This window comes from Moschus berezovskii, chromosome 15, assembly GCF_049115385.1.
Source record: "Moschus berezovskii isolate FMDL1 chromosome 15, NW_MosBer_1.0, whole genome shotgun sequence".
NCBI classification, from domain to species: domain Eukaryota; kingdom Metazoa; phylum Chordata; class Mammalia; order Artiodactyla; family Moschidae; genus Moschus; species Moschus berezovskii.
Window position 1 is genome coordinate 29,450,893 of NC_142474.1, and position 27,652 is coordinate 29,478,544.

General features: G+C 62.3%; 2 protein-coding genes across 4 annotated transcripts in view; one reads left to right on the top strand and one right to left on the bottom strand.

Moving 5' to 3' along the window:
* The first annotated feature begins 1,461 nt into the window (after nt 1-1,461).
* On the top strand, nt 1,462-7,169 carry ADRM1 (ADRM1 26S proteasome ubiquitin receptor). Of its 2 annotated transcripts, none has more exons than XM_055433832.2 (10): nt 1,462-1,572; nt 2,288-2,501; nt 3,141-3,257; nt 4,556-4,679; nt 5,019-5,105; nt 5,660-5,741; nt 5,967-6,199; nt 6,340-6,497; nt 6,644-6,746; nt 6,946-7,169. In XM_055433832.2, exons 2-10 carry the CDS (start codon nt 2,289-2,291, stop codon nt 7,050-7,052), a joined length of 1,224 nt encoding a protein of 407 aa, XP_055289807.1. In that variant the 5' UTR covers nt 1,462-1,572; nt 2,288; the 3' UTR covers nt 7,053-7,169. The 2 variants fall into 2 exon arrangements, with proteins under 2 accessions (XP_055289807.1, XP_055289798.1); XM_055433823.2 differs by lacking the exon at nt 1,462-1,572 and adding an exon at nt 1,711-2,073.
* Nucleotides 7,170-7,325: 156 nt separating this feature from the next.
* Nucleotides 7,326-27,652, bottom strand: part of LAMA5 (laminin subunit alpha 5) — a 51,357-nt gene continuing 31,030 nt past the window's right edge. For both annotated transcript variants that reach the window (XM_055433814.2, XM_055433810.2), the window contains 53 exons: nt 27,452-27,560; nt 25,588-25,685; nt 25,308-25,509; nt 25,101-25,227; nt 24,385-24,524; nt 23,789-23,904; nt 23,501-23,712; nt 22,995-23,199; nt 22,626-22,770; nt 22,285-22,425; nt 22,043-22,201; nt 21,735-21,836; nt 21,548-21,631; nt 20,836-21,066; nt 20,185-20,298; nt 19,854-19,981; nt 19,534-19,614; nt 19,219-19,433; nt 18,689-18,789; nt 18,289-18,469; nt 18,041-18,190; nt 17,529-17,680; nt 17,335-17,445; nt 16,998-17,109; nt 16,202-16,372; nt 15,851-16,047; nt 15,626-15,742; nt 15,356-15,510; nt 14,940-15,081; nt 14,725-14,827; nt 13,996-14,106; nt 13,073-13,252; nt 12,830-12,978; nt 12,582-12,752; nt 12,348-12,484; nt 12,111-12,264; nt 11,858-11,991; nt 11,621-11,783; nt 11,224-11,349; nt 10,983-11,131; nt 10,756-10,888; nt 10,529-10,675; nt 10,300-10,430; nt 10,024-10,188; nt 9,792-9,930; nt 9,557-9,702; nt 9,279-9,471; nt 9,028-9,192; nt 8,762-8,924; nt 8,507-8,640; nt 8,338-8,431; nt 8,006-8,125; nt 7,326-7,872 (listed from right to left, as the gene is read on the bottom strand). In XM_055433814.2, the coding sequence (XP_055289789.2) occupies nt 7,745-7,872; nt 8,006-8,125; nt 8,338-8,431; nt 8,507-8,640; nt 8,762-8,924; nt 9,028-9,192; nt 9,279-9,471; nt 9,557-9,702; nt 9,792-9,930; nt 10,024-10,188; nt 10,300-10,430; nt 10,529-10,675; nt 10,756-10,888; nt 10,983-11,131; nt 11,224-11,349; nt 11,621-11,783; nt 11,858-11,991; nt 12,111-12,264; nt 12,348-12,484; nt 12,582-12,752; nt 12,830-12,978; nt 13,073-13,252; nt 13,996-14,106; nt 14,725-14,827; nt 14,940-15,081; nt 15,356-15,510; nt 15,626-15,742; nt 15,851-16,047; nt 16,202-16,372; nt 16,998-17,109; nt 17,335-17,445; nt 17,529-17,680; nt 18,041-18,190; nt 18,289-18,469; nt 18,689-18,789; nt 19,219-19,433; nt 19,534-19,614; nt 19,854-19,981; nt 20,185-20,298; nt 20,836-21,066; nt 21,548-21,631; nt 21,735-21,836; nt 22,043-22,201; nt 22,285-22,425; nt 22,626-22,770; nt 22,995-23,199; nt 23,501-23,712; nt 23,789-23,904; nt 24,385-24,524; nt 25,101-25,227; nt 25,308-25,509; nt 25,588-25,685; nt 27,452-27,560 (7,633 nt within the window). In that variant the 3' untranslated portion in view covers nt 7,326-7,744. The remainder of the gene's footprint in view (nt 7,873-8,005; nt 8,126-8,337; nt 8,432-8,506; nt 8,641-8,761; nt 8,925-9,027; nt 9,193-9,278; nt 9,472-9,556; nt 9,703-9,791; nt 9,931-10,023; nt 10,189-10,299; nt 10,431-10,528; nt 10,676-10,755; nt 10,889-10,982; nt 11,132-11,223; nt 11,350-11,620; nt 11,784-11,857; nt 11,992-12,110; nt 12,265-12,347; nt 12,485-12,581; nt 12,753-12,829; nt 12,979-13,072; nt 13,253-13,995; nt 14,107-14,724; nt 14,828-14,939; nt 15,082-15,355; nt 15,511-15,625; nt 15,743-15,850; nt 16,048-16,201; nt 16,373-16,997; nt 17,110-17,334; nt 17,446-17,528; nt 17,681-18,040; nt 18,191-18,288; nt 18,470-18,688; nt 18,790-19,218; nt 19,434-19,533; nt 19,615-19,853; nt 19,982-20,184; nt 20,299-20,835; nt 21,067-21,547; nt 21,632-21,734; nt 21,837-22,042; nt 22,202-22,284; nt 22,426-22,625; nt 22,771-22,994; nt 23,200-23,500; nt 23,713-23,788; nt 23,905-24,384; nt 24,525-25,100; nt 25,228-25,307; nt 25,510-25,587; nt 25,686-27,451; nt 27,561-27,652) is intronic.

Consider the following 27,652-nt stretch of genomic DNA (forward strand, 5'->3'; position numbering starts at 1 on the left):
CATAAATATTTTAAAATGAAAAACAGCTCTATTTTTCCAAACCAAAAAAAAAAAAAAAAGACTCTTTAGATCACAAAGCAATGGGTATAGAACTTGTGTTTTATCCATCAGAATGTTACACAGGAGGTAAGATAGACTAGGTTAGAGCTGCAGATGTCAACATGCTGCTGCTGCTGCTAAGTCACGTCAACATAGATACATCTTAAAAACAATGTTGAATAAAAGAATTTAAAAAAAGCTTACAAATGGATTTTACATATTCATGATGATGGTGGTTTAGTCGCTAAGTGGTGGCAAGCTCTTATGAGACCCCATGGATGACTATAGCCCGCCAGGTTCCTCTGTGGTGGTGGTGGTAGGGGCCAGCTAAGTCGTGTCCTACTCTTGCAACCCCATTGACTGTAACCTGCCAGGCTCCTCTGTCCATGGGATTCTCTAGGCAAGAATACTGGACTGGGTTGCCGTTTCCTTCTCCAGCAGATCTTCCGGACCCAGGAATCAAACCCAGGTTTACCTGCATTGCAGGCAGATTCTTTACCAACTGAGCTACAAGGGAAGCAGATTCCTCTGGGTTGATGGTAAATCAAGCAGGCATGGAGGTGGCCACACAGTTCAGGATGGCCCTGCCTCTGGAGCGGGGAGTCACACATCACCTATAGCATGGGTGTGTGTGCTGCTCTGCAGAAACTACAAAGTGAAGGGGAGTAAAGGCAATGGAAGGACAGCGGTTCCGTTCCCCTCGTCCAGTGTGTGCAGGACAGTTGATTTCATTCGGTTCAGACTGCACACATCACACACCAGACAAGGAATGAAGGAGCAGCCTTGTCTGCAGATTATAGAGGGTCTGGGGAGGATAGGGGCACAGTCACGCCGTCACTGTTGTGGGGGGCTGGGGGACCCCCAGGGCACAGGGAGGATGGACGGTAGTTCTCAAGAGGGTCTGGGGGCTCAAGGCAGCGGCGTTGTGCGTCGCACGGGCCCCCAGGAGACCACCGCTCGTCGGGAGGACGCTGGGCCCACGCACCTGAGTCCAGGGCTGCAGTTTCCCCAGGAACGCGAAGACACCGCACGGCCCCGCCGTCCTATGACATCCCCTCCCCTAAGCCGACGACTGCTTACCCAGGTCTAGGAACCTGGCGTCCCGCACGGTCAGCACACCTGAGACACCCTGCCCGCGCCCCGCAGGTGCCCCCGCCCCGTTCACCGTCCCAGATCCAACGCCCGCCGCCCGGCCTGCGACCGCGTCGCCGTTCCCGGCGTCGCCGCCAGGGGCCGCCGCCGCGCCCCTATGACACAGCAACAATAGGGGCCGCTCTGGCCCGCGGGCCACAGGACCGCGCTTCCTCCGGAAGAGAGCCGCCGGCGCGGGGGCGGGCCTGGTGGCGGGACGGGCGGCGGCCCTCGCCAATCGCCCGCAGACCAGTGCCCGCCCCGCTCCTGACGGAGCCCAATCAGCGGCGAGAGCGGCGGACGGGGCGGGGCGAGCGGGGTCTTCCGGCGGGGCCCGGCAGGCGCTGAGGAGGAAGAGCGAACCCGGACGGCCCCTCTCGGCGGAGTCTCGGCGCGGGCCAGGTGCGGGGTCGTCGGGGGCGGGGACGGTTATGGGGGTGGTCGGGGGCGGGGCCTGCGACGTCGGCGGTCCCCGGGCGGGCGCCGGGTCGGCAGGGGCCGCAGAGGCCGGGGGCCAGCGCGGGCGGGGGCTCTCGGGCACCCCGGCCGCCGCCCCGGGCCCGCGGCGCCCGCAGCCGAGAGCGCCGGGCGGTGGGGCCTGCGGGTGGGAGCGGGTGTTCACCCGCGCAACGTCCTCGCCGGCTGCCGGGCTCGCGTTTCCCCAGGTGCTCGCTCGGGTTTCTCTCCGAGAGGGCGAGCCGGCCGCGCTGCAGTTTACCGGCCGTGTGTCCGGTAGAAGCGAGGTTTAGGCCGAAGTCTGGCCTGCCATCCAGCGTGTTAGCGGCCTCTCTGCCCAGCTCGAGGTTTTAAATCTTTCGGAGCCGCAGGTTAATAGATTATTTAAAATGTACGGAACGTGGTGTTGACGAGGGTCCCCAGCTGCCATGCGGTTGAGATGCACAGGTAAATTTTGGGGTTTGAGAAACGGGAGCAGAAGCTGAGAACCTGGCCCCGTGGGCCGGCCCACCCCGGGATGAGTTGGCCGCAGGTGTCGGGCGTCTGAGGCCTGGCCCGGCTGCGAGAGGCGCTTTCCTTCTGCTGTTGGAGCGCAGCATTGGAGGAGGACGTTAGGGTGCCCGCGGTCATGACCGGGCCTGCGCGGTGGTGCTTCTTTTAGGATGACGACTTCAGGAGCTCTGTTTCCAAGCCTGGTGCCAGGCTCCCGTGGGTCCTCCAACAAATATTTGGTGGAGTTTCGGGCCGGAAAAATGTCATTAAAAGGAACTACCGTCACCCCAGATAAACGGAAAGGGCTTGTGTACATCCAGCAGACGGATGACTCCCTCATTCACTTTTGCTGGAAAGACAGGACATCGGGGAACGTGGAGGATGTAAGTGTCTGGGAGTGAACCTTGTCTTGAGGACACCAACCCCCCCACCCCCCGCTCCCCAGTGGTCAGGACAGTGTGTTTACAGTAGGACACCGCGCTGTGGGCTTGAAGCAACTGGTTGACAGTTTGGAGTGTGTTGGTGGGGTATGTGGATCTGCTTGTGGGCTTTCTAGTCTCAACGATTATGTCCATCTCTTCTGTCACCTGGTGTACATGTAAAACTCTGAAGATAGGTGCCTAAAATTGGAGAAATCGTGTAAAAATCCTGACCTTGATCACAGCCCTCTAGAAAGCTTTCTTTTCATTTTATTCAGACAGTATCGTTTTTTTGTTAAGTTCAGGAGCAGGTCAGGGCTGACTTTTTAACACATCTTGGAATGTTGCTCCCAAAACATCTCTATTAAAAATCCTCTAGGAGCCGGAAACCCCCCTTCCCTGTTCAGTACCGGGCTCCTCTCCTGGCCCTTATGACCTTCCTGGGGTGCCTGTGACCCTCATTTGTCTGCCCTGCACAGACCCTGCTGGTGAGGGGCTTGGTCTCTGTGTCCCGGGGCCTCTGCCCAGCCCGCCACACAACCCCAGGCCCGGGCCCGGCCTGTGTTCCTGGAGGTCCTGGGGCCCAGCAGTGCCTCTCTTTAGGATCTGATCATCTTCCCCGATGACTGTGAGTTCAAGCGCGTGCCACAGTGCCCCAGCGGGAGGGTCTACGTGCTCAAGTTTAAGGCAGGGTCCAAACGACTCTTCTTCTGGATGCAGGTATGCAGGTTTTGTTTACTTTTTCTCTTAAAATCTTGTCGTAAAATTAGGTTAGAAATTTGCTCATGGGGCCTTTGGGTTTCTGTGGGGTTTTTGTGGTTTTTCCCCCCCACCCTTCATATACAAGTCGTATTCCACGAAGGCAGGAATTAGGTCTGTTTTCTAATTCTAGTCAGTGTATAAAATAATAGATTTACCTGGTAGCACAGGCGCTAAAGAATCTGCCTGCAATGCAGGAGACCCAGGCTCAAATATTGTTTGATTGACTTATGTTACTTCATTTTCAAACGCAATTTTTGAAAAGTGCCAGCTTGTCAGAATTAGCTGTTCTGATGGTAGAATTTGCTTTCACTTACCAGCTGGTGCTGACCCTGCTTGCCATGGAACCTAAGGATTCAAGAGTGTCACTGTGTGTCGGGGGGGGTGGTGAGGGAGGTGGGTGTTGTAGCGGGATCTGCCAGAGTCTAGAGTGTGTAGCTTGCCTTTGGGGGCCCTTTTGAGGCTGGAAATCCCTGGGTCACTGACAGGAGTGATTTCTGGACTGGGTCCCTTCTTTGCCTGTGGTTTGCTGGTCTCCTAATGCCCCCTCTGGGGTCATGAGAAGCCCAGACCAGAAGCCAGGGTGAGCCCTGTGTGGTGGCCCTGTCTTGTGTCTTCCCCTTTGGTGTGCTCTGGGGGTCTCTGGACGGCAGTGCACCAGTCATGGGTGCTCTGTCTCGAAGTTCTGGGGGTGCCTTCAGGGTGATGCTGCCTGATGACCCCCTGCATGCCCAAGTTCTCATCGTCAGCGCCCAGCCTACTCTGGAGGGCTGCAGGCGAGGGCTGGTTGGTGACAGTGGTGTGATAACGGTTATTTTACAGCATTACATGTGTTGAAGGAATTGAGTTTTGTTTTTTTTAAACTTTGACTTGAGGTTTGACAGAAAACAGCAAAATTCTTTAAAGCAATTATCCTTCAATAAAAAATAATTTAAAGGTTGACAACCATTTTTAAAGTCTTTATTGAATTTGTTACAATATCACTTCCTGTTTTATATTTTGTTTTTTTGGCCCTGAGGCATGTGGGATCTTATGTCCCTGACTAGGGCTTGAACCCTCACCCCCTGTAGTGGAAGGTGAAGTCCTAACCACTGAACCACCAGGGGCATCCGGGATTTGTGGTTTAAGATGGTCACACACAGAGCCTCATCCTGGAGGATCGGGTTGCTTGTGTGCCAAGTGCTCCTAGCACGTCAGTCTCCCCACCTGTAAGATGGGTGGGCTGCTCAGCTGCGCCTGTTGCTGTGTCCTCCCCACAGGAGCCCAAGACAGACCAGGATGAGGAGCACTGCCGGAAAGTCAATGAGTATCTGAACAACCCGCCGATGCCCGGAGCCCTGGGGGCGAGTGGGAGTGGAGGCCACGAGCTGTCTGCGCTGGGCGGTAATGGTCACCTTCCCGGATGTGCTGTGAGGTTGGAGTCGGTTTCCGCTGACGTGGACCCTGGGTGGTGTGGGCCGGTGGCTAAGCGGAGGTGGAGGATGCAGGTTAGGAGCCCCTTGGGGCGGTTCCGGAGTTGGTCCCTGCTCCTGTCTTCAGTTGGTGACCCATCTGTGAGCCCTATTGTGCTGGCTCCTGGCAGGAGACACTCAGCGCACAGCTCAGGGGCAGCTGAGATGGGGGCTGCCCCCAGGACCCTGGTGGCGGCGGAGGGGTGGGAGCAGACCCAGCTGGAGGCCCCTGGCTGCCGCAGCCCCGATCTAAGCACCTTCTGTCCTGCAGGGGAGGGTGGCCTGCAGAGCCTGCTGGGGAACATGAGCCACAGCCAGCTCATGCAGCTCATCGGACCCGCCGGCCTCGGAGGACTGGGTAACGTGCCGAGGGCTTGGGAGCTTCTTAGTAAGAGTCGGGCAGCTTGCAGCTTCTAATCAGCTCTGTCAGAGCCATGTCTGTGTGCTGGCTTCCCTGGGCTGGGGCCTGGTTTGCCTTAGGGATTGACCTGGCACCAGGCGGGCAAGGCCTTCCAGGGCCCCCAGGGAGGACACAATTCCATACTTCAGGGGAGCACAGCTGGCTGAGGAACAGGGCCTAAGAACGTGCGACAGGGATCCTGCCTGGGCCCCCTGGTCTCCCAGGTTGGCCTGTCTGTTGGGGAAACGCTTGTTACTTTGTACTGAATTTGGACTCTGTCCTTGAACTGGGTACGTTGGTAGTGTCATGGGATAGAGAAGTGATAGATTTGGTGGGTTAAGCTGCCAGGACACTCCTGAGGAGTCCCGGCCCCGGGCCTCTGCAGACAGACCCTCTCTGCTCCTTCCCCTGCTTGTCCCTGGGCTGTAGTGCTGAGTGGGTTTGCTCTGTGGTAGGGGAGGGGGCCTCCGGCCAGGCGTGAATTTTGAACTGCATGTCCTTGCTCCTTGCAGGTGGTCTGGGGGCCCTGACCGGGCCAGGCCTGGCCAGCCTACTGGGCAGCGGAGGGCCTCCGGCAAGCAGCTCTTCATCCAGGTGAGCCTCACCCCTGGCTCTGGTGTCACCAGGTGTTGCCTCCTTCACAGAGGCTGGACGTAGGAGATGCTGAAGGACAGAGTCGGCACCTGGGGAGGGTTTGTCCTTTTCATGATTCAGACTTCTCCCAGAGACCTGGCAGCACAAGGAGGTCTGGGGCAGGATGGACGTGTTGTGGTGCCTTTGTGGGCATGTCGCCCTCCAGTGTTGCCTCGCTCTCCCCAGCTCCCGGAGCCAGTCAGCAGCAGTCACCCCATCCTCCACCACCTCCTCCACTCGCGCCACCCCAGCCCCTTCCGCTCCAGCAGCTGCCTCAGCGACCAGCCCGAGCCCCGCACCCAGCTCAGGTGACGGAGCCAGCACAGCAGCCAGCCCCGCCCAGCCCATCCAGCTCAGCGACCTGCAGAGCATCCTGGCTACCATGAGTGTGCCGGCCGGGCCGGGCGGCGGCCAACAAGGTAACACTGAGCCTCTGCCCGTGCCTCTCGCGCCTCACCTCACCACACCATGCCTGGAAGTTCCACAGCTGAGTGTCAGTCCTCCTGCATGGGCATCCTGGCTGGCCTCCAGCCACTGATGGCCACTGCTTGTGCCCTAGTTGACCTGGCCAGCGTGCTGACACCTGAGATCATGGCCCCCATCCTTGCCAACGCGGATGTCCAGGAGCGCCTGCTGCCCTACCTGCCATCAGGGGAGTCCCTGCCGCAGACCGCGGAGGAGATCCAGAACACGCTGACCTCACCCCAGTTCCAGCAGGTAGACACATGGCCCAGGTGTCCTGCGGGAAGCTTGGTGTAGGGGACACTTGCCCACCTGCAGTACAGTCCCTGGCATCAAGCATCTTGATTCCTGCGGTCCCCTTCAGCTCTCTCATGGACTCAGGTGCCTGGCTCTTCCCACAGGCCCTCGGCATGTTCAGTGCGGCCTTGGCCTCAGGGCAGCTGGGCCCCCTCATGTGCCAGTTTGGGCTGCCCGCGGAGGCTGTGGAGGCCGCCAACAAGGGTGGTAAGTACCTGCGCCCCCACCCCTTGGCCACAGGTGACGCAGAGATTATCTTCTTGCAGTTGAAAAGGCTATCCCCATGTACAGAGGATGCCTAGTCCGATGACCTTGGCCTCCGTCTGGCTTTCACCTCCCGTCCCCCAGTCAGCAGTGCTGGGCCTGGGGCTGGAAAGGTCACATCAGGCTTTTTAATGCGTTTTAGACGTGGAAGCATTTGCCAAAGCCATGCAGAACAGCGCCAGCCCCGAGCAGCAGGAGGGCGATGGGAAGGACAAGAAGGACGAAGAAGAGGACATGAGCCTGGATTAGGTTGCCTGCAGCCACGAGGGCTCAACCCCCAGGTCGTTTGGCCTCAGTAGTGGCGTTTGTGATCGCACCCTCTCACCTCTGCCCCAACGTGCTAATCAGTAAAAGTCTTTTCTTTTATCTGCCAACTCTGGATTGTCTGCGTGCCAGGGTGGGCTGACGGGAGTTGGGTGCAAGAAGCTCCTCTGGGCCTGGGTTCTGACTCAGAGGGACAGTCATGCTGGGCTCAGGCCTCCAGACCCGCTGGGCTGCTTTTCTTTTTCTACATTTAAAGTCGATACTCAGTTACACAAGTTACTTTTTAATTTTTGTTTCAAGAAGCAGGGGGGGCCAGTGATTTACAGCTTTCCTATTATTGAATATTGGTGGAAGGGAAATTTCATAATTAAATTGAAAGATAAAAAATAACCCCCATTTTACAGTGTTATTTACCCTTTTCTTTAGGAAGTCAGACATAACTTAAAACCACTCCCAGAAATAAGATTTTATTACCCATAGAATCTGGAGTCTAGATAAATACACACCAACTTCATCTAAGAAGCCAGCTGAGGGTGGTGGTGTCTGCACGTTGGGTGGAGGGGCTGGGGATTCTGGGAGGCAAGACCCTGTCTGATGGGGCAGACCATCTGTGGGCTCCAGAAGACCCCCTCGTGCGGCTGATGGAGCTGTCTGCTGGGGTCCCGGGGGCGGCCGTGCTACGTGGCTGGGCAGCCGCTGGACCCCACTGCCCCTTGCACGCCCGCGGTGCGAGGCCAGGTGACTGAGACCTGATTCAGCGCCAGATTCCGCACGCAGCCGCTGTAGGGAGGCCGTTGCCAGGGTTCTGAGGGAGGGGAGGAGAGCGCCCAGTTGGAGCAGAGGCTGGTGTCTCATCAGGCCTGGCCTCCCCACTCTCAACCTTAGCGCCTGGTGCCCAGGGCAGCCTTCCCCTTCCCCCAGCCTGAGGCCGCACTCACCCGGCAGGCCTCCGAGATGCAGCGGCACCAGGGTGTTGGCCCAGGTGGCCGGCGCCGGGCCCAGGGTGTGGTTGCTCTGCTGGTCCACCTCCAGCCGGAGCACATTCCCGCCTTTGGTCACTGCAAGCACAGCTTCCTTGTGGCTGGGTCGGGAGGACTCTCACCAGCCACAGGGCCAGGGGCTGTTCACCCTGTTTCTTTGGCTTTAAGTCCCTGCCACCCTCCCCGCTAGGGGCCTGCGGCTGACCCCTGCCAAGTCCCTTCAGGCTTGACTGCAGCAGGTGGGGGTCAGGAGTATCTCCGACCTCCCGCTGGGAGAGGCCCCGGCTCACCTGCCAGTCGGTGCCAGCGCCCGTCACACAGTGCTGCAGGGCGTGTCACCAGCGTGGAGAACTCACCAGCGCCGTCGTTTGCCCACAGCAGGACCTAGGGGTGTGAGAGGTCAGGAGGGCCCTGCCAGCCCCGATCCCACCCCGAGGCTGCGGCTTACACCTGTCTTACCTGCTTCCCCAACATCTGCAGCTCTAGGTACGGGGGTGTCTGGCCTTGGCCCAAGTGAAAGACTAGGCCGCTGGCTGTCTGGGGCCGCACCTCCAGCTCCAGGGCCACGTCGGGCAGTGTGGCTCCCAGGGTGTCTGCAAGGAGGGGCCATGAGAGGGGGAGGGCTTCGGCCCCAGGGCCCACCCCTTCTGGGTGTTACTGTTCTGCCCCCCGGCCACCCCAAGAGGACTGGGAGGGCACCAGTCAGGGACAGACCTAGAGTGACGGCTCCCCCACTGCCTGTGAAGAACAGGCCCTTCTCCAGAGGCCCTGAGAAGCAGGGTGTGACCCCCACCATTCGCGTGGGGGCCCCCAGGAGCCGCCCATCCAGCCTCAGCCTCTTCACACAACCCCTGAACCCAGGGCTGCTGATGGCCACCTGTGGGAACAGAGAGTGGGCTGGGGTCAGGTCCTTGGGGTGCTAGGAAGGTGGACAGTGTCTGGCTGGGGAGGGGTGGGAGGCTGGGCGAGGTGGTGCTCACTGGGAGCCTGAGGCTGTGGCCGCCGGCAGGAAGGCCCCCCACAAAGAGCGTGTGTGGCCGGGAGCCCTGATGCCCCTGGTGCTGCCGGCCTGGCCCCTCCTGGCTCTGGGCCCAGACCCCGTCTGTCGCCAGCTGGATCCGACTTTTCTCCCAGCGCACGGACACCTGGGGGTGGGGAGAGGCATATCAGGGTGGAAGTTCCCAGATGCCCCCTTACCCCCCGCCCCGTGTCCCCTCTCCCAGTCCCTCACCATGTGCCACTGGCCAGTACGTGAACGCTGGCGGCTCTGGACTCGGAGCTGGGGCCCAGGTCCTTCGGTCTGAGCTACAAAGCGTCTGTGGTTCAGGAAGAGAACCAGGGAGGGGCTGCTGGCTGTCTGAGGGACAGCGAGGAGCAGGAGCCCTCGGGGGGCGTGTGGGCGGACGAGCATGGAGAGCTGTGACCTGGAAGCCAAGCACGGGCATCAGCCTTGTGCGCTACCTCCACCCCACCGTGGAACCCCCCACCCTGGTCCCCACCCAGGCTTACCAGTCACGGGGGGAGGCTGGGACATGTGCAAACTCCAGGTAACTGGTCAGGGGACCCCCAAACCGGTAGGCGTCTCGGATGATCCTGAGGGACCCAGGTGGCGAGCACGCAGAGTCCTGGGCAGGCTGCCGGCTTCGGCGGGCAGCCTGGGGGGGTCGGATGGGGGTGCAGGGACATGAGGAGGCGACCTTCTGCCCACCCCAGCCCCGCCTCCCACACCCCTCCAGTATCCCACCTTCTGAGACACAGTGGCCCGCAGCCCTTGCGGGACCTGCTCCAGGAGCTGGGTGCGAGGGGCTGGGGCGCAGCCCGAGCTGACGTTGAAGCCACCCAGGTTCTCCTGCAGGTCAAACACGCGCTGAGGCCCCAGGAGCCTGCGGAGGGCAGGGGGTGCAGGTCAGTGGTTGGGGCCAAGTCAGCAGGTTCTTGCCAGCAAACACCCCCCTGACCATGCCCACTCAGCTCACCGCAGCACAAAAACATTGCTGATGCAGCCACTGAAGTTACGAATGTCATCAGCCTTGGGCGAGCCCCCCAGGAGGAGCTGAGGGGGTCCCTCGGGCTGAGGCTGGGGCCGCGGCCCCCGGTAGGGCTTCATCTCCTGAAGCTGGTCGTCCACGTAGAGCCAGACCCTGGTGGGGAGAGTGGTGTTTCCCCGCCCTGCCGGCCAACCCACAGTGCATTGTCCCCAAACCCTCAGCTCTGGCCCCCCTCCCTGGAGAGGCCAGGTGAGCCGGGCTCACCCCGTGCTGTTGCTGTAGAAAGTGACATAGTGGGGGGCCCCGTCATCAAAACGCTCTTGTGTCTTCAGCTCAGTCCTGGCCAGCCGGAGGGTCACGTGACCCTGCCGCAGGGTCACCTCGCATGGCCCACCCTGTGGAGCATGGTTGGGTCAGTGAACCAGGCTGGGGGCCCAGACTCCCTCTGGCCACACGCCCCCACCCTGCTGCCCTGGAGGGGGGACAGACGCACCGGGGACGCTCGTTGGAAGAGCAGAGCGCTGTCCTGGCTGCTGCGGAAGCCAAAGCCAGAGTAGACGTCACCCGTGAGGGGCACGGCATCGCTGGGGAGTGCCAGGCGCAGGAAGCCATGGCCGTGGAAAGTCATGGCCCGTCCCACCTGCGGGCAGGGTGACTGTGAGGGCCTGCGGTGGCAGCCAGAAAGGGCATGCACACGGCAGGGGGTGGGAGGGGGCTCACCAGCAGGTCAGCGGTGCAGCCAGCACTGACGCCCGTGGTGTTCAGCCTCTTGAGATCCACGTACTTGCCCAGGGCCTTGATGCCCTTGATGCAGCCTCGCACGGAGCCTCCAGAGGGGAAGAGCTGCCGCAGGCTGCAGGCACCAGTGTCCACGGGATGAGCCTCAGGGGTGGCTTCCCTGGGCCCTGTACCCCCACCCCCGCCCCTCACCCCAGGCCAGTGCTCACCTGGCAGGCAGTTGGCTGGGCGGCACGCCCCCCAGGTAGTAGGCATTGGCCAGCTCCAGCACGTTCTCCTGCTCCACACTGAACACCGTGGTCCTCTCCACGCGCACCAGCACGCGCTTCCGGTTGCCCCCCAGCAGGAACACCTGGATCTGGGAGGCGCCGGCACAGGTGGGCACCTTCAGGGGAGCTGCGACCCCCGCTGACCCTCCCCACCCAGGGCCTTCTCTGAACCCAGCCTTACCGCCTTGCTGGTTGCAGTCAGCTGTGGCGGAGGTTGTTGCAGCGGGTCGGCCTCCTTCAGGCCTGCGCCAAAATCATAGAGGAGCACGAGTTTGCCTTCTTGCACAGCCAGGCACAGGAACTGGTCCTGGGGAAAGGGGAGGGTCAGCACAGCCAGGTGGGCAGGGGAGAGAGCGTGGACAGCAGGCAGGTGGGGGCATGGACAGCAGGCAGGTGGGGGCATGGACAGTAGATGGGAGCATGGACAGCAGGCAGGCGGGGGCATGGACAGCAGGCAGGCGGGGGCATGGACAGTAGATGGGAGCTTGGACAGCAGGCAGGCAGGGGCGTGGACAGCTGGCAGGTCGGGGCATGGACAGTGGGTGGAGGTAGGATGGGGGCGTGGACAGCGGACATGCCTGATGCTGCAGGAAGAATATGATGCCGCTGTAGGACACGAGCCGCAGCTCCTGGTCAAAGCGTTTGGTGTTGCTGAGCTGGCTCTCCATGCTGATGCGGGCAAAACCGGAGCCGTCCAGGTAGGAGCCATCTGTGAGCCACGGGTCCCCAGTCGACTTGGACCTGCCGGCCAGAGGTGGCAGGGTCAGCCGAGGGTGGGCGGAGTTGGAGTGAGGGTTGGCTCAGACTGCACGTACCGGGCACAAGGCTTGTCCACAGCTGTGTCCAGCTGGAAGGTTTTCTCGAAGTTGTAGAGACTGACCACCTCCTCGTTGAGTGTGTCCAGTTCGATGCAACCCCGGTAGCCAGGGAAGCGTAGGGGTTCAGGGGGCTGTGGGCACAGTGCGTGGTCAGGGCAGACCCCAGGGGGGAGCTCGGGCCACACACTGAGCAGGACTTCCTGGGACAGGCGGTCACGGCAGCTTGCGCACCCAGGCCAGCCAGGCTCACCGTGAAGTTGCTGGGGTAGCCCCCAACATAGAAGACGAAATCGTCTGGCTGGATATTGAGCAGCCCCTCAGCCCCAGGGGCCACTGTGTCTCCCTTGGTCTCTTGGACCATCCGATTCTCCACCGTGACAGACATGCGGCCAAACTGGAGGATCCTGAGGGCAGAGGTGGGAGGTGAGGTGTGGACACGTGTCCACACTCGGAGGCGGGGGAGTGCTGTGGGGACTGAGTGTCCTACCTGTCAATGCTGACAGCTGCGAACTGCTCCCCAATGTCCTCGTCGATGCTGAGGGTCGCAGGCCCTGCCCCACCAAGGCGGTACACCCAATGCACCCTCTGGCCCCGCAGGGCCACACCCATGTAGTCGCCGGTGGCCTGGGTGACAGGAGACTCGGTGGGGCAGGGCCTTGGGTGCCCCACCCGCTCCAGCCTGGTGCCCAGCCCCACCCAGCCCGCAGAGCCCGCCTGCTACCTGGCGACCGCCCATGTACAGCACAAACTGGTCCCCCGCAACCTGGCCAGCTGTGGGCTCTGGGCTCTGCAAGTAGAACTTGAGGGCAGTGTAGGAGGCGAGGTTGGTGAGGTCCCGAGGAGTGCGCAGCTGCACCCCTGAGCTCCCGTTGAACTTCATGGGCACCTTGACCTGTGGGAACACACGGCCTGTCAGTGTCCGTCTCCTGGTCTCCCAGATGCCCACCTGGTCCTGGCACTCGCACTCACCTTGCTGGCGGCACCACGGGCCTGGGCAATGAGCTCCCGCACACGGCCTATACTAGCTGACAGAGCCAGGCTGGCATTGTGTGCCCCACGGTCCTGCAGGAGGTTCAGCTTGGCCAGCAGCTGTGGCAGCGTCTTCTCCAGGGTGGACACTGCAGGCAGGGAATGGAGGGGAGGGTGGCCCTGAGTGCCCGGCCTGCCCACCCTGGCCCACCCGCAGTCGGGGCACCGCGCCCCAGGACCCACCTGAGCGGCCAGCATCCAGCACCACACGGCCCAGGTCCTGGTTCTGCAGGCCCTTGTACTGGCCCTGCCACTGCTCCACGTTTCGGTGCATGTCCTGAAGCTGGGACTGCACGCGGGCAGCCGTGTCCTGGGCCTCAGCGGCCACGGCCTTGGCATGAGCTATCTTCTTGCTCGTCTCATCTGCGGTGGGCCGTGTGCAGGCTCAGTGGGGGGGCCCTCATCCCCATCTGGGGAGACCACTAAGACCCCCCTGCCACAACCAGCAACAGGGAATTAACACTCGCCCCCCCGCCTCGTGAGAACCTCAGGGCAGTGGACTCACCTGCCACCCCCTCCCAGATAGACAGCCCTCCTGTGGAGCCACACGCCTGAGTGGAGTCCCCTGAGGCCTGCCTGAGTCAGCTCAGCCTCATCTCCCCCTGGTCGGTCCCCCGCCCCACCACTCCATCTCTCCTGAGGTCCTTCCAGAGTCTCCGTGGCCCCCAGGCTGGTAGGCAGGGTCCACCCTCGAGTCAGCAGGGATCCCTCCTGTGCCCTGAGCCCTCCCGGCCCCCAGACCCTCGAGGTGTCTCCTGGGGGTCCAGCTCCAGCCACACTGACCTCTGCTGCTGCCGCTACCTCTGAGCCCACTGAAAGCCTATACCTTCTCCACCCGTCCCACGTCCCCTCTCTCCAGATGCTCCCCGTTCCTTCTGGTTTCACTTGCTACCCAGACTGACACTGGGGGCGACGTTTGTTTGGTGTCTGATTCCCGACCAGAAGCAGGTCCTTAGGGCTGGGGAGAGTCCCTGGGGTTGGAACCACCCTGGCCCCCCTCCTGGATGGTGACCCCACTGGACAGGTAGGGCTGGGTGAGGTGATACTCATGTGGGCAGGTGCCCCTTCAGTTCTGGGGACAAGAGGAGGGAGGAAACCCACCCTACCTGTGTCCATAGCCAGCATGGCTTGCACCTCCCGGACACGGGCCGCCAGCTGTTCCTTCCTGGCCCGGGTATCGCGGAGCTGGGTCCCAGTGTCCTGGAGGGTGGCCCGCACTGTGGGGGAGATGGCTTCAATCCTGAGGAGCCCCTGCCCCCACACGGTACAGGCACAGCCACTTCAGTCCTCCTGACCAGGGAATGCTAAGGCTCACACACACACAGTCAGAGGGGGACACCTGGACACAAGGGCCATCATCTTGGGGGGAAGCACTGCACCCCAAGTCTCAGAGCAGCCTCTTGGTCCCACAGCAAATGCAACCATCCCCATTTTATAGGTGAACCAATGGAGACTCAGAAAAACTAAGCCACTGCACATGGCCACCAGCACGCTGAGGTGCTCACAGGAGATGGTGCACACACACACACACACACCGCCTGGCCCTCCCCCAGGGCCTGGCACACACATGGCCCTCAGCCAGGACAACAGAGCCATCAGCTGGTTCTCGTGTCCTCTCCCCGGGCCCTTCCACGTCCTGGGGGCCAGTCACAAAGTCAGGGTAGGTGGGCCTCTGCAGGGCTCCGGAGCGGACTTGCCCAGGTAGTGGGGAAAATTCACACCCGTGGCAGCTGCCATGCTGAGTCTCACAGTGACAATCCACACACCCCCATACAACATGGCTGGAGGGCAAGAGTCCCACAGAGCCAGGATGCCCCTCGGGACATGACACTCACCAAGGTCCAGTCTCCGCTGCTCCCCCAGGACAGCCTCCTCCAGGGCACTGCTGTTAGCCAGCAGCTCCTGGGCCCGGGGCGCCAGGCCCCGCTGCACCACCATCTGCAGACGCGGGGATAGGACATGGTTCAGCCCTGCCCAGAGGGACTGCCAGGAACAGGGGCTGCAGCTGCGGCTGCAGGGGGTTGGGGGTGTGGGAGGGGCAGGGCCTCACCGCCCATGTGTGGCTCGCCTGCTGCCGGGCCTGGTCAGCAGCGCCCTCAGCAGCCTGCACGGCTTGCAGAATGCTGCTGTACGCGTTGGCAGCCTCAATGGCCCTCTGGATAAAGCGGTCCTGGTTGACTCCTTGGATGATGCTGTGAGGGGAGGCCGGGGAAGGTCCGAGGCTGGAGTGGGGGCTCAGTCCAGCTCACTGGCCTCCCCATCACAGCTGCTGGGTCTGCCTGCCTGCTGGCCCCAGACTCCCAGCCTAGGTCATGACCTTCCACCTCCTAGTGCACCTTTCCTGCTCCTCTCTGCCAACCTGGGCCCCAACTTCTGCCCAGCCCTGCAGGAACAACAGCTGCTCCATCTAAGAGCCCTCGCAAACCAGCTCTGCCCCACCCACGGCATCCTGTTTGGGCCCCATACCTGGAAAGGTTGAGCGCCAGCTGGTTCAGCTGCCATGCGTGGGCCTCGGCGGCCTCTACCAGTTCCAGTTTGCTGCTCGCTGGGGAGAAGGCATGCATCTTCTCAAGCAGTGGTGTCCGGGCGCCATCCAGGCTGGCAGCGAGGTGCTCATACTCCTGGGGTGAGGGGTAGGTAAGGTGGGGCCCTCATCCCCATCCCTGCTCACCCAAACCTGATCTGGGCGTGCCCGCCCTCACTGAGTATGCAGCCCTTGGGGAGGGGGGTGCTCACCTCCCTGGCCTGGTCCATGCCACGCAGAAGCTCAGAGATCTGGGCCAGGGTGTCTCTGGCAGCCTGCAGAGTAGCCCCCAGAGTGGCATTGTCCCGGGACAGCTCCTGCTTCCGTTGCTGGAGATGATGGGGAGCGCGTGGGAGGTAACAGAACAGAGGTGAGGTGGGAAAGTAAAGGGGTGGGGGTGACGGTGACGATCCGAGGGGGCGGGGCCAGCTCTCTACCAGGGCTTCCTCCAGGCGCTCCTGGTTGCGGCTGTTGAGCTCCTCTGCCTCCCGTGTGGTGCCCACCGCCTGGTTCAGGGCCTCCCGCAGGTCCATGAGTCCGGCCTCATGCTGGGCCAGCTGGTCTCGAGTGTGTGTGACCAGCGCCTGGTTTCTCTCCCAGCGTCTGGTCAGCTGCTCCTGCACACGGTTGAGCACTGGCAACGCCCAGTGTAGGAATGGTCACTCGGGCAGTGCCCCCTGGTGCCTGCCAGCCCCCATCCGCCCTGCCAAGCTGATGGGACGCCAGTCTGAGTTGGCCTCAGCCCCAGGGCGCTCCCCACTCTGCCCTGCTGGGCGGACCCCACTCACATCGCTGGGCCTCCCCCAGTTCGGCCTCAGCGGCTGCTCGTGGAATCCCTAGGTCGCGCGCTCGCATCTCCTGGAGCAGCCGTTCTACTTCGGCCAGCACCCGGCGCAGCTGCTCGCCCGATGGGACCGAGGCATTGGCTGGTGCCAGGCGGTCCGTCTGGGACTCGAGCTCTGTGGGGGTTTGGGGAATGGGCTGTCAGGGCCCAGGGCTGGCCTGCTGCTGGGCAGACCTCTGCCCACTAGCTTCTACCCAGAAGCCCCTGGCCAAGCCTCTTCAGACACCGCACACATGAGCTGACAAGCCCTGGACAGAGATCCTGCTCCAGGCCACGACTCTGAGGCCTGCCTGGCCTCTGGGCCATGTCCCCTCACCTCCTGCAACCTCCACGGCAATACCCCCACCACTCCCTCTGCTCAGCCCGCTCCTTGGCCCCCTGGTTGAACCATCCCTCCTCTCAGCCCAGCACTCAGTTGCAATTTCATCTCCTTTTAGACCCTGGCCTGGGCCGGGTCCCTTCTGATCTCTTCTTGTGACACATGTCAGGTTGTAAATAAGGCTCACCCACCACTTTTCCCACTTAGCAAGGACCACATGCCCTCTTGTTCTGGCCACGTGGGCTGCCCCTCTCCCCTCCCTACTCGGGCCTGCTGTTTCTGTGACCAGGGCGCCATCTCCCTGTCTAAACACCCCAAAGTGTGTTTAGAGGCCAAGCGCCCAGAGGCATACCCCCTGCCCTCAGCTCAGAATATCACTCTGCTCAACTCTCCCCACCCGCCCAGCTGGGCCAGCGCCTACCGCTCAGGGCAAGGTCCACAGCCCGGATGGCTGTCAGCAGCGTCTGTGCCCGGCCCAGTGTGGCCTCGGTGCTGTCCAGTAGTTGGCCAGCCTGGGCTCGGGCTCTGGTGGCCTGTGGACAAAGTGCCCCATCAGGCCTCAGCCCCTGCTGGCTGGGGAAAGCCTGGGAGTCTGGAGAGGGACCTTGAGCCTGAGTCAAAGGTCAGGGGTGATTCTGGATGGTTTGGGGCCTGAGGAGAGAGACTTCTCAGGGAGGGTTCTGCTGAGAGGGAGTGGGGGCTTCTCTGGAGGAGGAGTGTTCCAAGGGGTTCTGGGGCGGGAGTCCCCAGGGGCCTGCCTGGCGATCCAGATGCTGAGTGTCCTGCCCAAGGCTTGAGGTCTGTTGTTCCAGTGCCTCCAGCTGCTGCGTGGTCTCATAATGGGGGCCCGGGGGGCTCCGGAGCTGGCTCTGGGGGAGAAGGTGAGTCTGTGACCCAGGATGGGTAGGCTGGGGGCCAGGAGAGGGTGCTTGGGGGTCGGGCAGGGCAGTACCTGCAGGTCAGTGATGGAGGCGTTCAGCCTGTGCAGCCTGGCCCAGGCCACAGAGCTGGCGTTGATGCCACTCAGCTGCTCCCGGATGGCAGGGAGGAGGGCGCCGGCCCGCTCCAGGTCGTCCAAGAGCAGGACCACACAGTGGTCACACACTGCAGGCAGGGGGCAGGTGGATGCGGGGTGAGGGGTGGGGAAAGCGAGGGCCAGCAGGGAGTCACGGGGGCGTCAGCGCGGTAGAGATGGTCACCGGGGCTCACAGGGGTACTGAGCTGGGCTGAGGGTGACGAGATGAGTGGGGGTCAGAGGCTAGCATAGGGGTCTCAGGGTCAACAGGAGGACAATTGTGGGGTCTCAACAAACAGAGGAAGAGATAGGGCCATAGGGCTGCTCTGGAAGTCGAGATGAATGTCAGGGTCACCAGGTCAGCACGAGTCTGGGACCTGCGCTGCCCCAGGGCAGGGTGAGCCAGGTGAGTTCCAGTGGCCAGGGCAGTGGGCAGGGCAGGGACGTACCTTCACAGTGCACGCCGTGGCCCCCAGGCCTTCCCGGCACGGGCACCTGATGCTGGTGGCTGCAGGTCTCACAGCGTTCCCCACTGAGCCCAGGAGGGCACGTGCAGCGGCCCGTGTGCAGGTCACAGTGGCCCCCCTGGCACTGGCAGCCTTGGGTGGGAGGGGCAGGAGAGATGGGGTTTGTAGCTGGCTGAGGACCCTGGGGGGGGTACTCGCCACCCCCAGGTGCCCCTCCTGCTTGCACTCACGCCTGCAGCCCTGCTCGGGGAGTCCCCAGTGGCCAGGGGCACACTCGCGACACTGGGGTCCCCCAGTCCCTGGCCGGCAGTGGCACTGCCCACTTTGGGGGTGGCACTCGGAACTCTCGGCGGCTGGTCCACAGGCGCATGGGCGGCACCCCTCGCAGCCCTCGAAGCCAAAGTGTCCTTCCTGGGGGCACAGACTGCAGTCACCGCTCTGCCCAGCCCTCAAAATCCACCTTCCTTCAGCCCTGGAGCCATGAGGCCCCGCCCACACAAAGCCCCTCCCCTCCACCGGGCCCCACCCACAATCCCCGCCCCTATCGCCCTGAGCCCCACCCACAAACTCCACCCCTCCTGCCGAGGCCCGTCCCTACACCAAGGTTCCGCTGCCCCCAGGCAGTGCTACCTGACAGCGGTCACAGCGCAGCCCCGTCACACCGGCCTTACACTGGCAGTGTCCACTGTGGGGGTCACAGGCCTCCGTCCCGCATGGGGAGCAGTCACACCCTGCAGAAAGTCACCCTAGGAAATCACCCCAGCTTCTTCCCAGCCCTCGGAAGCCCTTAATAGGCTCCTACTCCACATGCACCTTCTTCCTGCCCCAAACGAAGCCCCCAGACGCTTACTTTTCACCACCTCCCTGCTCCATCCAGGTTCAGACCACACAGCTGCCCGCTCACTGTCCCACTGTGCCTAACCTGGCTGCAGCCCAGGCTCAGCCCCCAGAGGAGCCCTTTGGGGAGCCCTGCCAGAGCCCTCCTGAGAACCCCCACCCTCAGGAGAGGCCAGAGTCTCCAAACAATCCCTGGCCCAGCCATGGGGGTGCCTGACCGTGAGCTCAGGGGGCCTAGTCAGGTCCATACCATCCATGCTGGGCTCGGCCCAGGACACAGCCTGCTCAGGGGGACACCCGTCAGCCCTGCCCTCCCCGCTTACGGGTGCAGTTGCCGGGCAGCAGGGCATTGCCATAGAAGCCAGGGGCGCAGCTCTCACAGTGGGGCCCGGTGGTGTGGCGCAGGCAGCCACGGCAGGCGCCTGTTAGGGGGTCGCAGTCGCTGAAGAGCATGTTGGGGTCGCCGTTCCCACTACAGTCACAGGGCTGGCATGAGCTGCCCAGCACCAGGGGGTTCCCGAAGAAGCCAGGTGCACATCTGGGGGGCAGGGTGTGGTCAGTGGGTGGCGCTGGCTCACTCAGTGCCCTGGGCCCCTCAAACAGACCCTGCCCCACTCAGGCACTGCCACCCAGCTCACCGCTCGCAAGAGGCCCCAGCATAGCCGGGTTTGCAGAGACACTGGGTGCGGCCCCCTCTCAGGATGCAGCCTGTCGCGAAGCTGCAAAGACGGAAGTGGTCATCACACACTGGCATTCTCTGGGCAAGCACCTGTGTACTCAGGCCGGGCCAGGCACCAGGGGCTGGGGTCCCCACCTTATGGGCCCATCTGGCTGCACTGGCCTCCACAGAGGGCAGTGTTGATTCAACCAGGTGTGGGGGTAGTATTCCGTTCTGGGTCTATAAAGACTGTGGGCCACCAGCCAACACTCAGGACCCGGGATGACTGGCCCAGCTTACTTGTTGGAAGGCACGGCCAGGGGGCAGGGGCAGCTGATGCAGGGGGCTGCAGGGTCCTCAGACCCAGTGCGCACAAAGCCGGCCTGGCAGCGCTCGCAGTGGTCGCCCTCAGTGTTGTGCTGGCAGCCCTGGGCAGAGGGAAGAGTTCAGCACCCACAGCGGAGGCCTCGCTCCTACCAGCTTCATCCCCAGCCCTGCAGGGTCTGTGCCCAGGGCACCCACCCCTGCTGAGACCTCAGCAAACCCACAACCACAGACCCAAAGGGGCCCTGGCCTTCCCTACTGTGTGCCTTTGGTGCCTGCTTCCCACCCCCCACAGGGCCCCACTTACTACACAGACTCCTGAGCCAGGGAGGCAGCGGTCTGAGTGGCCGTGGCACTGACAGGGGATGCAGCGACCCAAGAAGAGACCTTTGATGTCCCGGTAATAGCCAGGGGCACACTCCTGGAGTGGGTGGACATTGGTGGTCAGGGAAGGAGGCAGGGCCAGCCTGAGGCGGGGGCAGACCAGGGACCATGCTCACAGGTCAGCCCTAGGGGTCCTGACCCTGACGGGCTGAAGGCACAAAGTCAGAGCCCACAAAGCCACACAGAGGCCCTGGTTCAGGGCACCCCCACCCGCCATTCTCCACTAGACACTTCCAAGTGGGTGGAGGGATGCCCCACAGGTGAGATGGGGAGGAGGTGAAGTGGACACTGTCTCGGTGAACCGTGGATGTGAGATGAACTGGGCACTAAGTGAGTGAAGGCCAGCTAGTGCACACCGGGGCCGGGCAGAGCAGCTGGCAGCGGGTGAGCAGATGGTCGAACAAGCAGCCAGCTCGGCCTGAGGCGGGAAGGCTGGCTGCTAGCAGGGCGATGCCCAGCAGGTATAAGAGGAGAAGTGGGGTGAGATGGAGTCAGGGGCCAGGTGTGGATTCTCGGGGACATGAGGGCCGGGGAGGGCACCACTTGGCCCTGGTGCCCACCCCCACTGCCTCACCTGGCACGAGTCCCCAAGGTAGTTGGCAGGGCACATGCATAGCTCCACACTGCTGGCTGGAGGCCCCCCACCCATCTCGCTGGCCACCTCCAGCGCCACCCTGCGCAGGGAGACGGCCGAGGAGGCCTGTGAGAAGAGGGCGCGGATATGCAGCTGCTCCAGGCCAGCCAGCACCATCATGAGCTCCTCGCGGGACACGGTACTGTGGGTCTCCATGTGTCGGAAGTTCCCCTGCATAACCACAACAGGGCTCACTGTGGTGGCCCCAAGAGGGCACAGCAGGAGCCCAAGACAGACCCTCCCGTGGGGGCGGGGGCACTCAGAGCACATGAGGTGAAGCTGGGGGACGTGTGGCACAGGTGAGCGACCCCCGACCTGAGAGAAAGGACTCACCTCACAAAAGCACTGACTGCAAACACAAAAGCGGTCGATTGGAGCATACTGAATGAAAGACTGTCTGTGACCCCGAAGGGATCTTAGAAAAAGACGCACAGGCTACAGACAGCACAGCTCTGAAGTCAGGACACAGGCTGAGCATCAGGAATGACACAACCCCGCCAGGAAAGAAACAGGTAAAAAAGACGGGAGTGGGCAGTGTGCAGAGGGAACAAGGGCAGCGCATTGGAGGAGCTAACCCATCCTGCTCCTCGACACTGTTCCACATCACAGGGAGCAGGCCCCGCAGCCCCGGGGACCAGGGACGACCACTCACCTCCACCAGCTGCAGCTCCCCATGGTGAACGTCGCCAGGCGCTGGGTACACTGGCTCCAGGAACGTGATGCTCATCTGGTTGCCCTGGGGAGGCACGTGGGCGGATGAGAGCCAGGAAGCTGGCTGACCACAGTCTCGACTCGGCTGTAGCCGCTGCCCACCCCACCAAGATCCCCTGGTCGGCCACCTGTAGCACCACATCCGGCCTGCTCTCCATGGGGTTGAACACGTCCCCACGCTGGGTCTCTGAGTGCAGTTCGTAGCGAAGGGTCCCGCCATAGGATGACACCTGGAGGCCAGACAGAGAGATGCGACTTGGCCAGACTCAGTCCAGGGGCCCGGAGTTGACAGCAGTGGTTCTGGGCACCCTGGGACTGGGGGTGTGGGTGGGGCCGGGTACCCTCACAGAGCCTCCTCCTTCCCTGCTTGCCCTCAGCCTCCAGGAGGCCCTGGATCCTCTTGAGGTGCCCTCCCAGGGGACACTCAGCTGCTCACCCGGTCCCCCAGGTAGGAGGGTGGGGCCTGCCAGTACAGCTCAGGGATGGCCTCGGGCACACGCTGCAGGTCTGCACGAAGCATCAGTGCCTCCTGCCGCTCGTGGGGCACCACCTGCCGGTCACCACTCAGCAGCGTCCAGCCCTCCATGTCCACGAACTGCGGGACACACAGATGGGTCACACAGGCTCATGTCCAACGTCCACGCGGGCTGATGTGTCCCTGCCTGCCTGCCCACACACCTCACGACGGGTGTAGGTTGAGCTCCGGCAGCGGTCAGTGGCCCCGAAGCAGAAGCAGCGGGTGCAGCCTTTGGGGTTGGCAGCATCCAGTGAGAATGTCCCCAGGCGGCACTGGTCACACCTCGGGCCCTGCACGTTCTCCTGGGGGGTGGGAGGGCACGGCAGGGCAAGGCAGTCAGCCATGTGTAGGGGGTCCAGCTGGTGTTGCCTGTCACCCTGCAACTGGGCTGGCTGTCCCAAGTGTTCCAGGAGGCCCCAGCCTCCCGGGGAGGATGAACTTCAGCTGACAAAGCAAGACGAAGGATGGGGTGGGGAGTGGGCCGGGCCGGTGGACCCCTCACCTTGCAGTAGCATTGGCCTGTGAGGGGGTTGCATGTGCCAGGTGCGGAGCCTGCCTCGTGGCAGTCACAGGGGCGGCAGCTGGGGAAGCCGTGGAACCCGGGAGCACAGGTATCACAGCGGCGTCCAGCCACATTGGGTCTGCACCTGCCATGAGAGGTCAGGAGCTGGCTGGGACTCCCTCCACCTGCCCCTCATGTTGAGACAGAACCAGCGGTGTCCCCCGACCATGGTGATGAACACCCAAGAGCCAGAGGGGAGGCGCTGCTGAGCCCTGGGAGACCCTGCCAGTGGGGGATGGGGTCAGGGCTTGCTGGCAGGGGACCTGGGACTGCTCCAAGGCCACAGAGACCCCCAGCGCAGGCACTCACTTGCACTGGCCACTGTCCACATCGCAGGTGGGGTCCATGAGCTCCTGGACACCAGGCCCTGAACAGTTACACTCCTCACAGCCCACCAGGGGGTGGCAGCCAAAGGTCTGGGGCTGGCAGACGAGGCAGTCGGGCGGGATGGTGCGCGGAGGGCAGATGCACTGGCCTGTGAGCTCATCACAGAGGCGGCCGCTGCAGTCACAGGCTGTGGGTGCGGACACAGCCCCCAGTTAGTAGGCCCGATGGTGGGCCTGGGGGCAGGGAGCAAGGCCACCCTACCCCAGCCTGGATCCACCCACTCCAGGCCCCAAGTCCAGGCAGCTCCTCTGATGTGAGGTCAGGTGCTCAAAACTGCTGTCCGGTCCCCAAGACCTTCCGGACAATAGTGCAAGGCCCGACTCTCACAGACAGAAGGGGGCAGCGCTAGTCCACCAGCTCCAGAACATTCTCTTGACCACTCTTGCCTGGCGGGCACCCCTGGGCACTCCCGGGACTGGGGTACTCACGCCTGCAGTTGGGGAAGCCCCAGTAGCCGGTGGCACAGCGGGAGCAGTCGCGGCCGATGACATGGGCGCGGCAGGGACACTGGCCCCCAAAAGGCTCGCATGTGGGGCCCACAGCGCCCACCTCGTGGCAGCCGCACGGCCGAGCCCCGTTGTTGTAGAAGAGCGAGAGGGAGGTGGCGGCGCTGCGGCAGAAGGCGGACGAGCTGGAGGGGCTGGGGGAGGGGTGGGGTGAGGCCAGCTGCCAGCCAGCCACACCCCTGCACACCCCTACCCCCGAGCCCAGCCCACCTGATGTGGTAACCGTGGGTGGCGCACTGGCTGATGAAGTCGTAGGACTTGTCCAAGGGCTCCTCCCTCAGGTAGCTGGAGCTATAGGCTTCCTCGGGGACCACCAGCACGTACTCCTAGAGCATCAAGGCCTGGTCACCTCCCGTGGACCCAGCACTTCTCTCCCACAGGCCAGCATCTGGCCGGATAGTGTCATACCCTGTCCTGGGCCTTCGCGAGGCTGCCAGGGTATGGGTCCCTCTCTTGGTCACTCAGAGGGGAGGCCGGCCTTTGCAGCCAAACAGAAGCTCAGGAACAGGTCGTGAAAAGGCAGTTGGGCTCCTGGTGCCCCCATCCCTTTCTGCCAGACACCCCTGTCTCCTTCCAGGCCTCCTCCTCCAGGAAGGCCACTCTGACCAGCAGGGCCCCCCAGGAGCTGGTGGGTGTCATCTTGGCTCACGGACCCTCAGGGCCTCTCAAGATGGGCCTGGAGGTCCCCAGACGCTGCTGTCCTGGCACTGGGCTCAGAGTCATCTGTAAAGAGCAGGGGACACACCCTGGCAGGGTAACCTCTAATGGTATGATGGGTGGAGGACAGATACCAGCCTCTGACTCACCAGCCAGAGCCACCGGCCCTCAGGCACACGCACAGTCACAGTAAGCTCACTGTCAGTCACGTCCAGGATGGCCCGGCCCTCGCACACCACCAGTGTGCGGCAGCCGTAGCCATGCGGGCAGAAGCTGGCATTGGCGTGGCCTGGAGGCAAGAAACAGCAGGTCAACACCCACCATGTGCAGACTGCCCCTGCCCCACGGCCTCGTCCCAGGGACCCTGCAGTCGCCACAGAGGAGGGGGCACCCACGGGCAGCACGTGCCACTGTGGACTACGCAGCTGTGAACATGACCTGGATGTGTGACCCGTCCAGAGGCCCACAAGGCCGGGCGCACCCGTGCAACGTGAATTGGCCGTGGTCATGTACAAGCACCGGTGAGATGCAGGTCTCTGGGCCCCACAGAGCAGAAGGAAACAAATACATATGGACATGTGTCCCCAGGGAGCCCTCAGTCACCCTGGCATGTGGTGGGGGAGTTCTGAGTTACCACACAGACGTGAGGGGCAGGGGCTGCCACCTGCCATGGGTTGGGGCACCCCGGTTGAGAGCCGAGGGCAGGACAAAGTGTGTGGCCCTGTCACTCACAGCCAGGGGATGGGCCCCGCTTTGTGGCCACGTGAGCTGTGGACCCAGCCACACCCCATCTACATCCTGCATGGGCCGTGTGGACTAGACCCCTGACAGCCCTCTCACCCAGGGGTCCACCCCCTCTGCTCACCCTGCCAGATGCGGCCCCCATTGATGAGGACCTCCACGGCAAATGTCGGGTGGGCGGGCTGGTAGCCGTGTAGCAGGAAGGCGTAGCGGCCCAGGGCGGGCACATGGGTGGTGAAGATCACAGTGCCCTGTGGGGAGAGGCTCCAGTGAGCCCACACCAGGAGGGGCGGGGTGTCCCCGAGGCTGCAAGTCCTGGCCGGGCCCTCACCTGGGGGTGGCGCAGCAGCGTGGGCTCCACGTCGGGGTCCACGGCAGTGGGGGGCCGGGGCTGGGGCCCGGGTGGGGGTGCGCCTGGTGTCAGCTCCTGCGAGCGGGTCAGCGGGAGGCCAGGCGGCAGTGGCAGCACCTGGCAGTCTCTGAGGAGCACGGGCTGGGGCGGCTTTGGGAAGCGGGAGGGCAGGCAGGCGGCACTGGGGCAGGGGATACACTGGTGAGCTCCCATGTCCCTGCCACCAGCCTGCCGCCCCCGCCAGGCCCCCAGCCACTACCTGCTGGGGCTGAAGGCACCGTGACTGCTGATGCAGTGGACTCGGGGCTCCACGAACTCTGAGCTGAAGGTGTCCGTGGGTACCAGGGTGACGCTGTGCTGTGGGCAGCAGATGGTGTGGGTGCAAAGGCAGGTGAAGCCCAGCTACACCTGCCCAGGCTGGCCCGGCTCTTGGCACTGAGCCCCTGATCCCCACTCAGCCTGCCTCTCCTCCGGCCGCACAGACCCCAGCCCTCGACTGAGGTTTCTGGGCCCTGGAGCACCATCCAGCCCCACCCAACCCCAGGCCACACCTCCTCTTCCTTCACCCTCAGCACCGTCCGTGGTCACAGGGCAGGACCCAGCACAGGCAGGTGCTCTGCAAGCCAGGGCTTGTGAGCAGGCATCTCCGCCCTGTGCTGTCCCCAAGGTGTAGAAACACATGTGACAAGTGTGGTAAAACATGACATTACAGTGTGTCTAGAAAAACCTAAACAGCGGAGACAGAAGTCTGCGAGACTACAGCGACAGCTCAGTCCATTCCAACATGGCGTCAGCAGAGAAGACGGCACAGAACACCCATGACTCCCATTATGAAAGGTTCCAGAACAGGCACACTAGGCGGCACAACCAGTGTCCAGGGTGACCGCGGGAGGGGCCTAAGGGGCATCTGGGGTGGGGCCATCATGCCTCCTGGCCTGGGTACTGTGGGAGAATCGTGTTTGGGCGGTGCGCATAGCTCCGTGGGAAGTTTACAGTGACCCAGCCCAGAACTGTAGGGCTGTGTGTGTGTGTGTGAGGAATCACAGGGGTTCCAGCATCAAAAACTTAGGAGGAAGCTATGTGACATGAGTCACTCAGCAACGTGGAAGAGACACACAGACTCTGGAAGGAGGAATGAGAGACATGGCAGATGGGGTGTGGGACTGTGGTTTTCGTTGCAAGTCTTTTTACTATTTGAAGCTTTTATAAAACGTGCACACATCACTTTGATAAAACTTTTAAAGGCCTAGGGAAACGTAATGATGAAACTGTGTAATACTCTGACGAGAAAACGTCATTTCGTCACTTAGTGAACAAACACGTATGCTTGGTTCTGGTCATCAAACTAAGGGTTAACACTGCACGGAGTTTAGTGATGCAGAACAGGCCTGCAAACAGTTAACCTTGGGATTTAGTTTCCGACTCTGTGAGGAGGACACAGAAGCAAGTTACTTCGATGCTAGTGAGCCCCAAGCTTCAGGACCTAAGACGCTCACATGGTGTGGCGTTTTTGTAAATGGTACCAAAACGCGGCCTTTCATTAAGATCGTTCTTTCTGGGCTTCCCTGGTGGCTCAGTGGTAAAGAATCCGCTTGCCACTGCAGGAGACACGGGTTTGATCCCTGATTTGGAAAGATCCCACGTGCTGCGGGGCAACTAAGCCTGTGTAGACAACTTCTGAGACCACGCTCCGCAACTACTGAAGTGAAGCCCACACACCCTAGAGCCCGTGCTCTGCAACAAGAGAAGCCTCGCAGTCAGAAGTCCAAGCACCGCAACAGACAGTAGTCCCTGCCCGCAGCCACTAGAGAAAGCTGGCACAGCCAAAAATAAATTAAAAATTTAGAGAGATATTTCTTTCTACCCTGGCTCCAGTGCATCACAGTTCCCCTTAAGTGACTACGGGCATTCTTTATAAATAAATACACATTTCATACCCACAGGAAAAAACCTGCAGGGGAGGGATTCTGGAAGAACCTGGACTCAGCACAAGCTGAGGGTGGTGCCTGCGATGGGCACCCAGGCTCACCACACTCTGCTTCTGCGCATGGTTAAATCTTTGGAAAGACAGAGCCCTGCAGTGGGGTCCCGGGGCCCATGTAGGCGAGGGGTCGGGGCCTTACCAGGAAGAACCGTGCCTGCTCGGCTGTGAGCCGGATGCTGGCCTCCGTGTCCAGGTGGAAGACGGCCAGGTGGCGCTGGGCATCCAGCGCGCTGCCTCGGCACAGGGTGCTGGGGGTGGGCAGGGGTGGTTAGTGGGTAGGGCAGCCCTGGGGTCCTGAATCCAGCCCCAGTGCCCCCCATACCCCAGGCTTGCACTCTCT

Coding starts and splice junctions, on each gene's coding strand:
- ADRM1 (XM_055433823.2), top strand. Junction 4,680..5,018: donor CGAGCTGTCTGCGCTGGGCG/GTAATGGTCACC, acceptor TCTGTCCTGCAG/GGGAGGGTGGCCTGCAGAGC. Junction 6,498..6,643: donor CCTCACCCCAGTTCCAGCAG/GTAGACACATGG, acceptor CTCTTCCCACAG/GCCCTCGGCATGTTCAGTGC.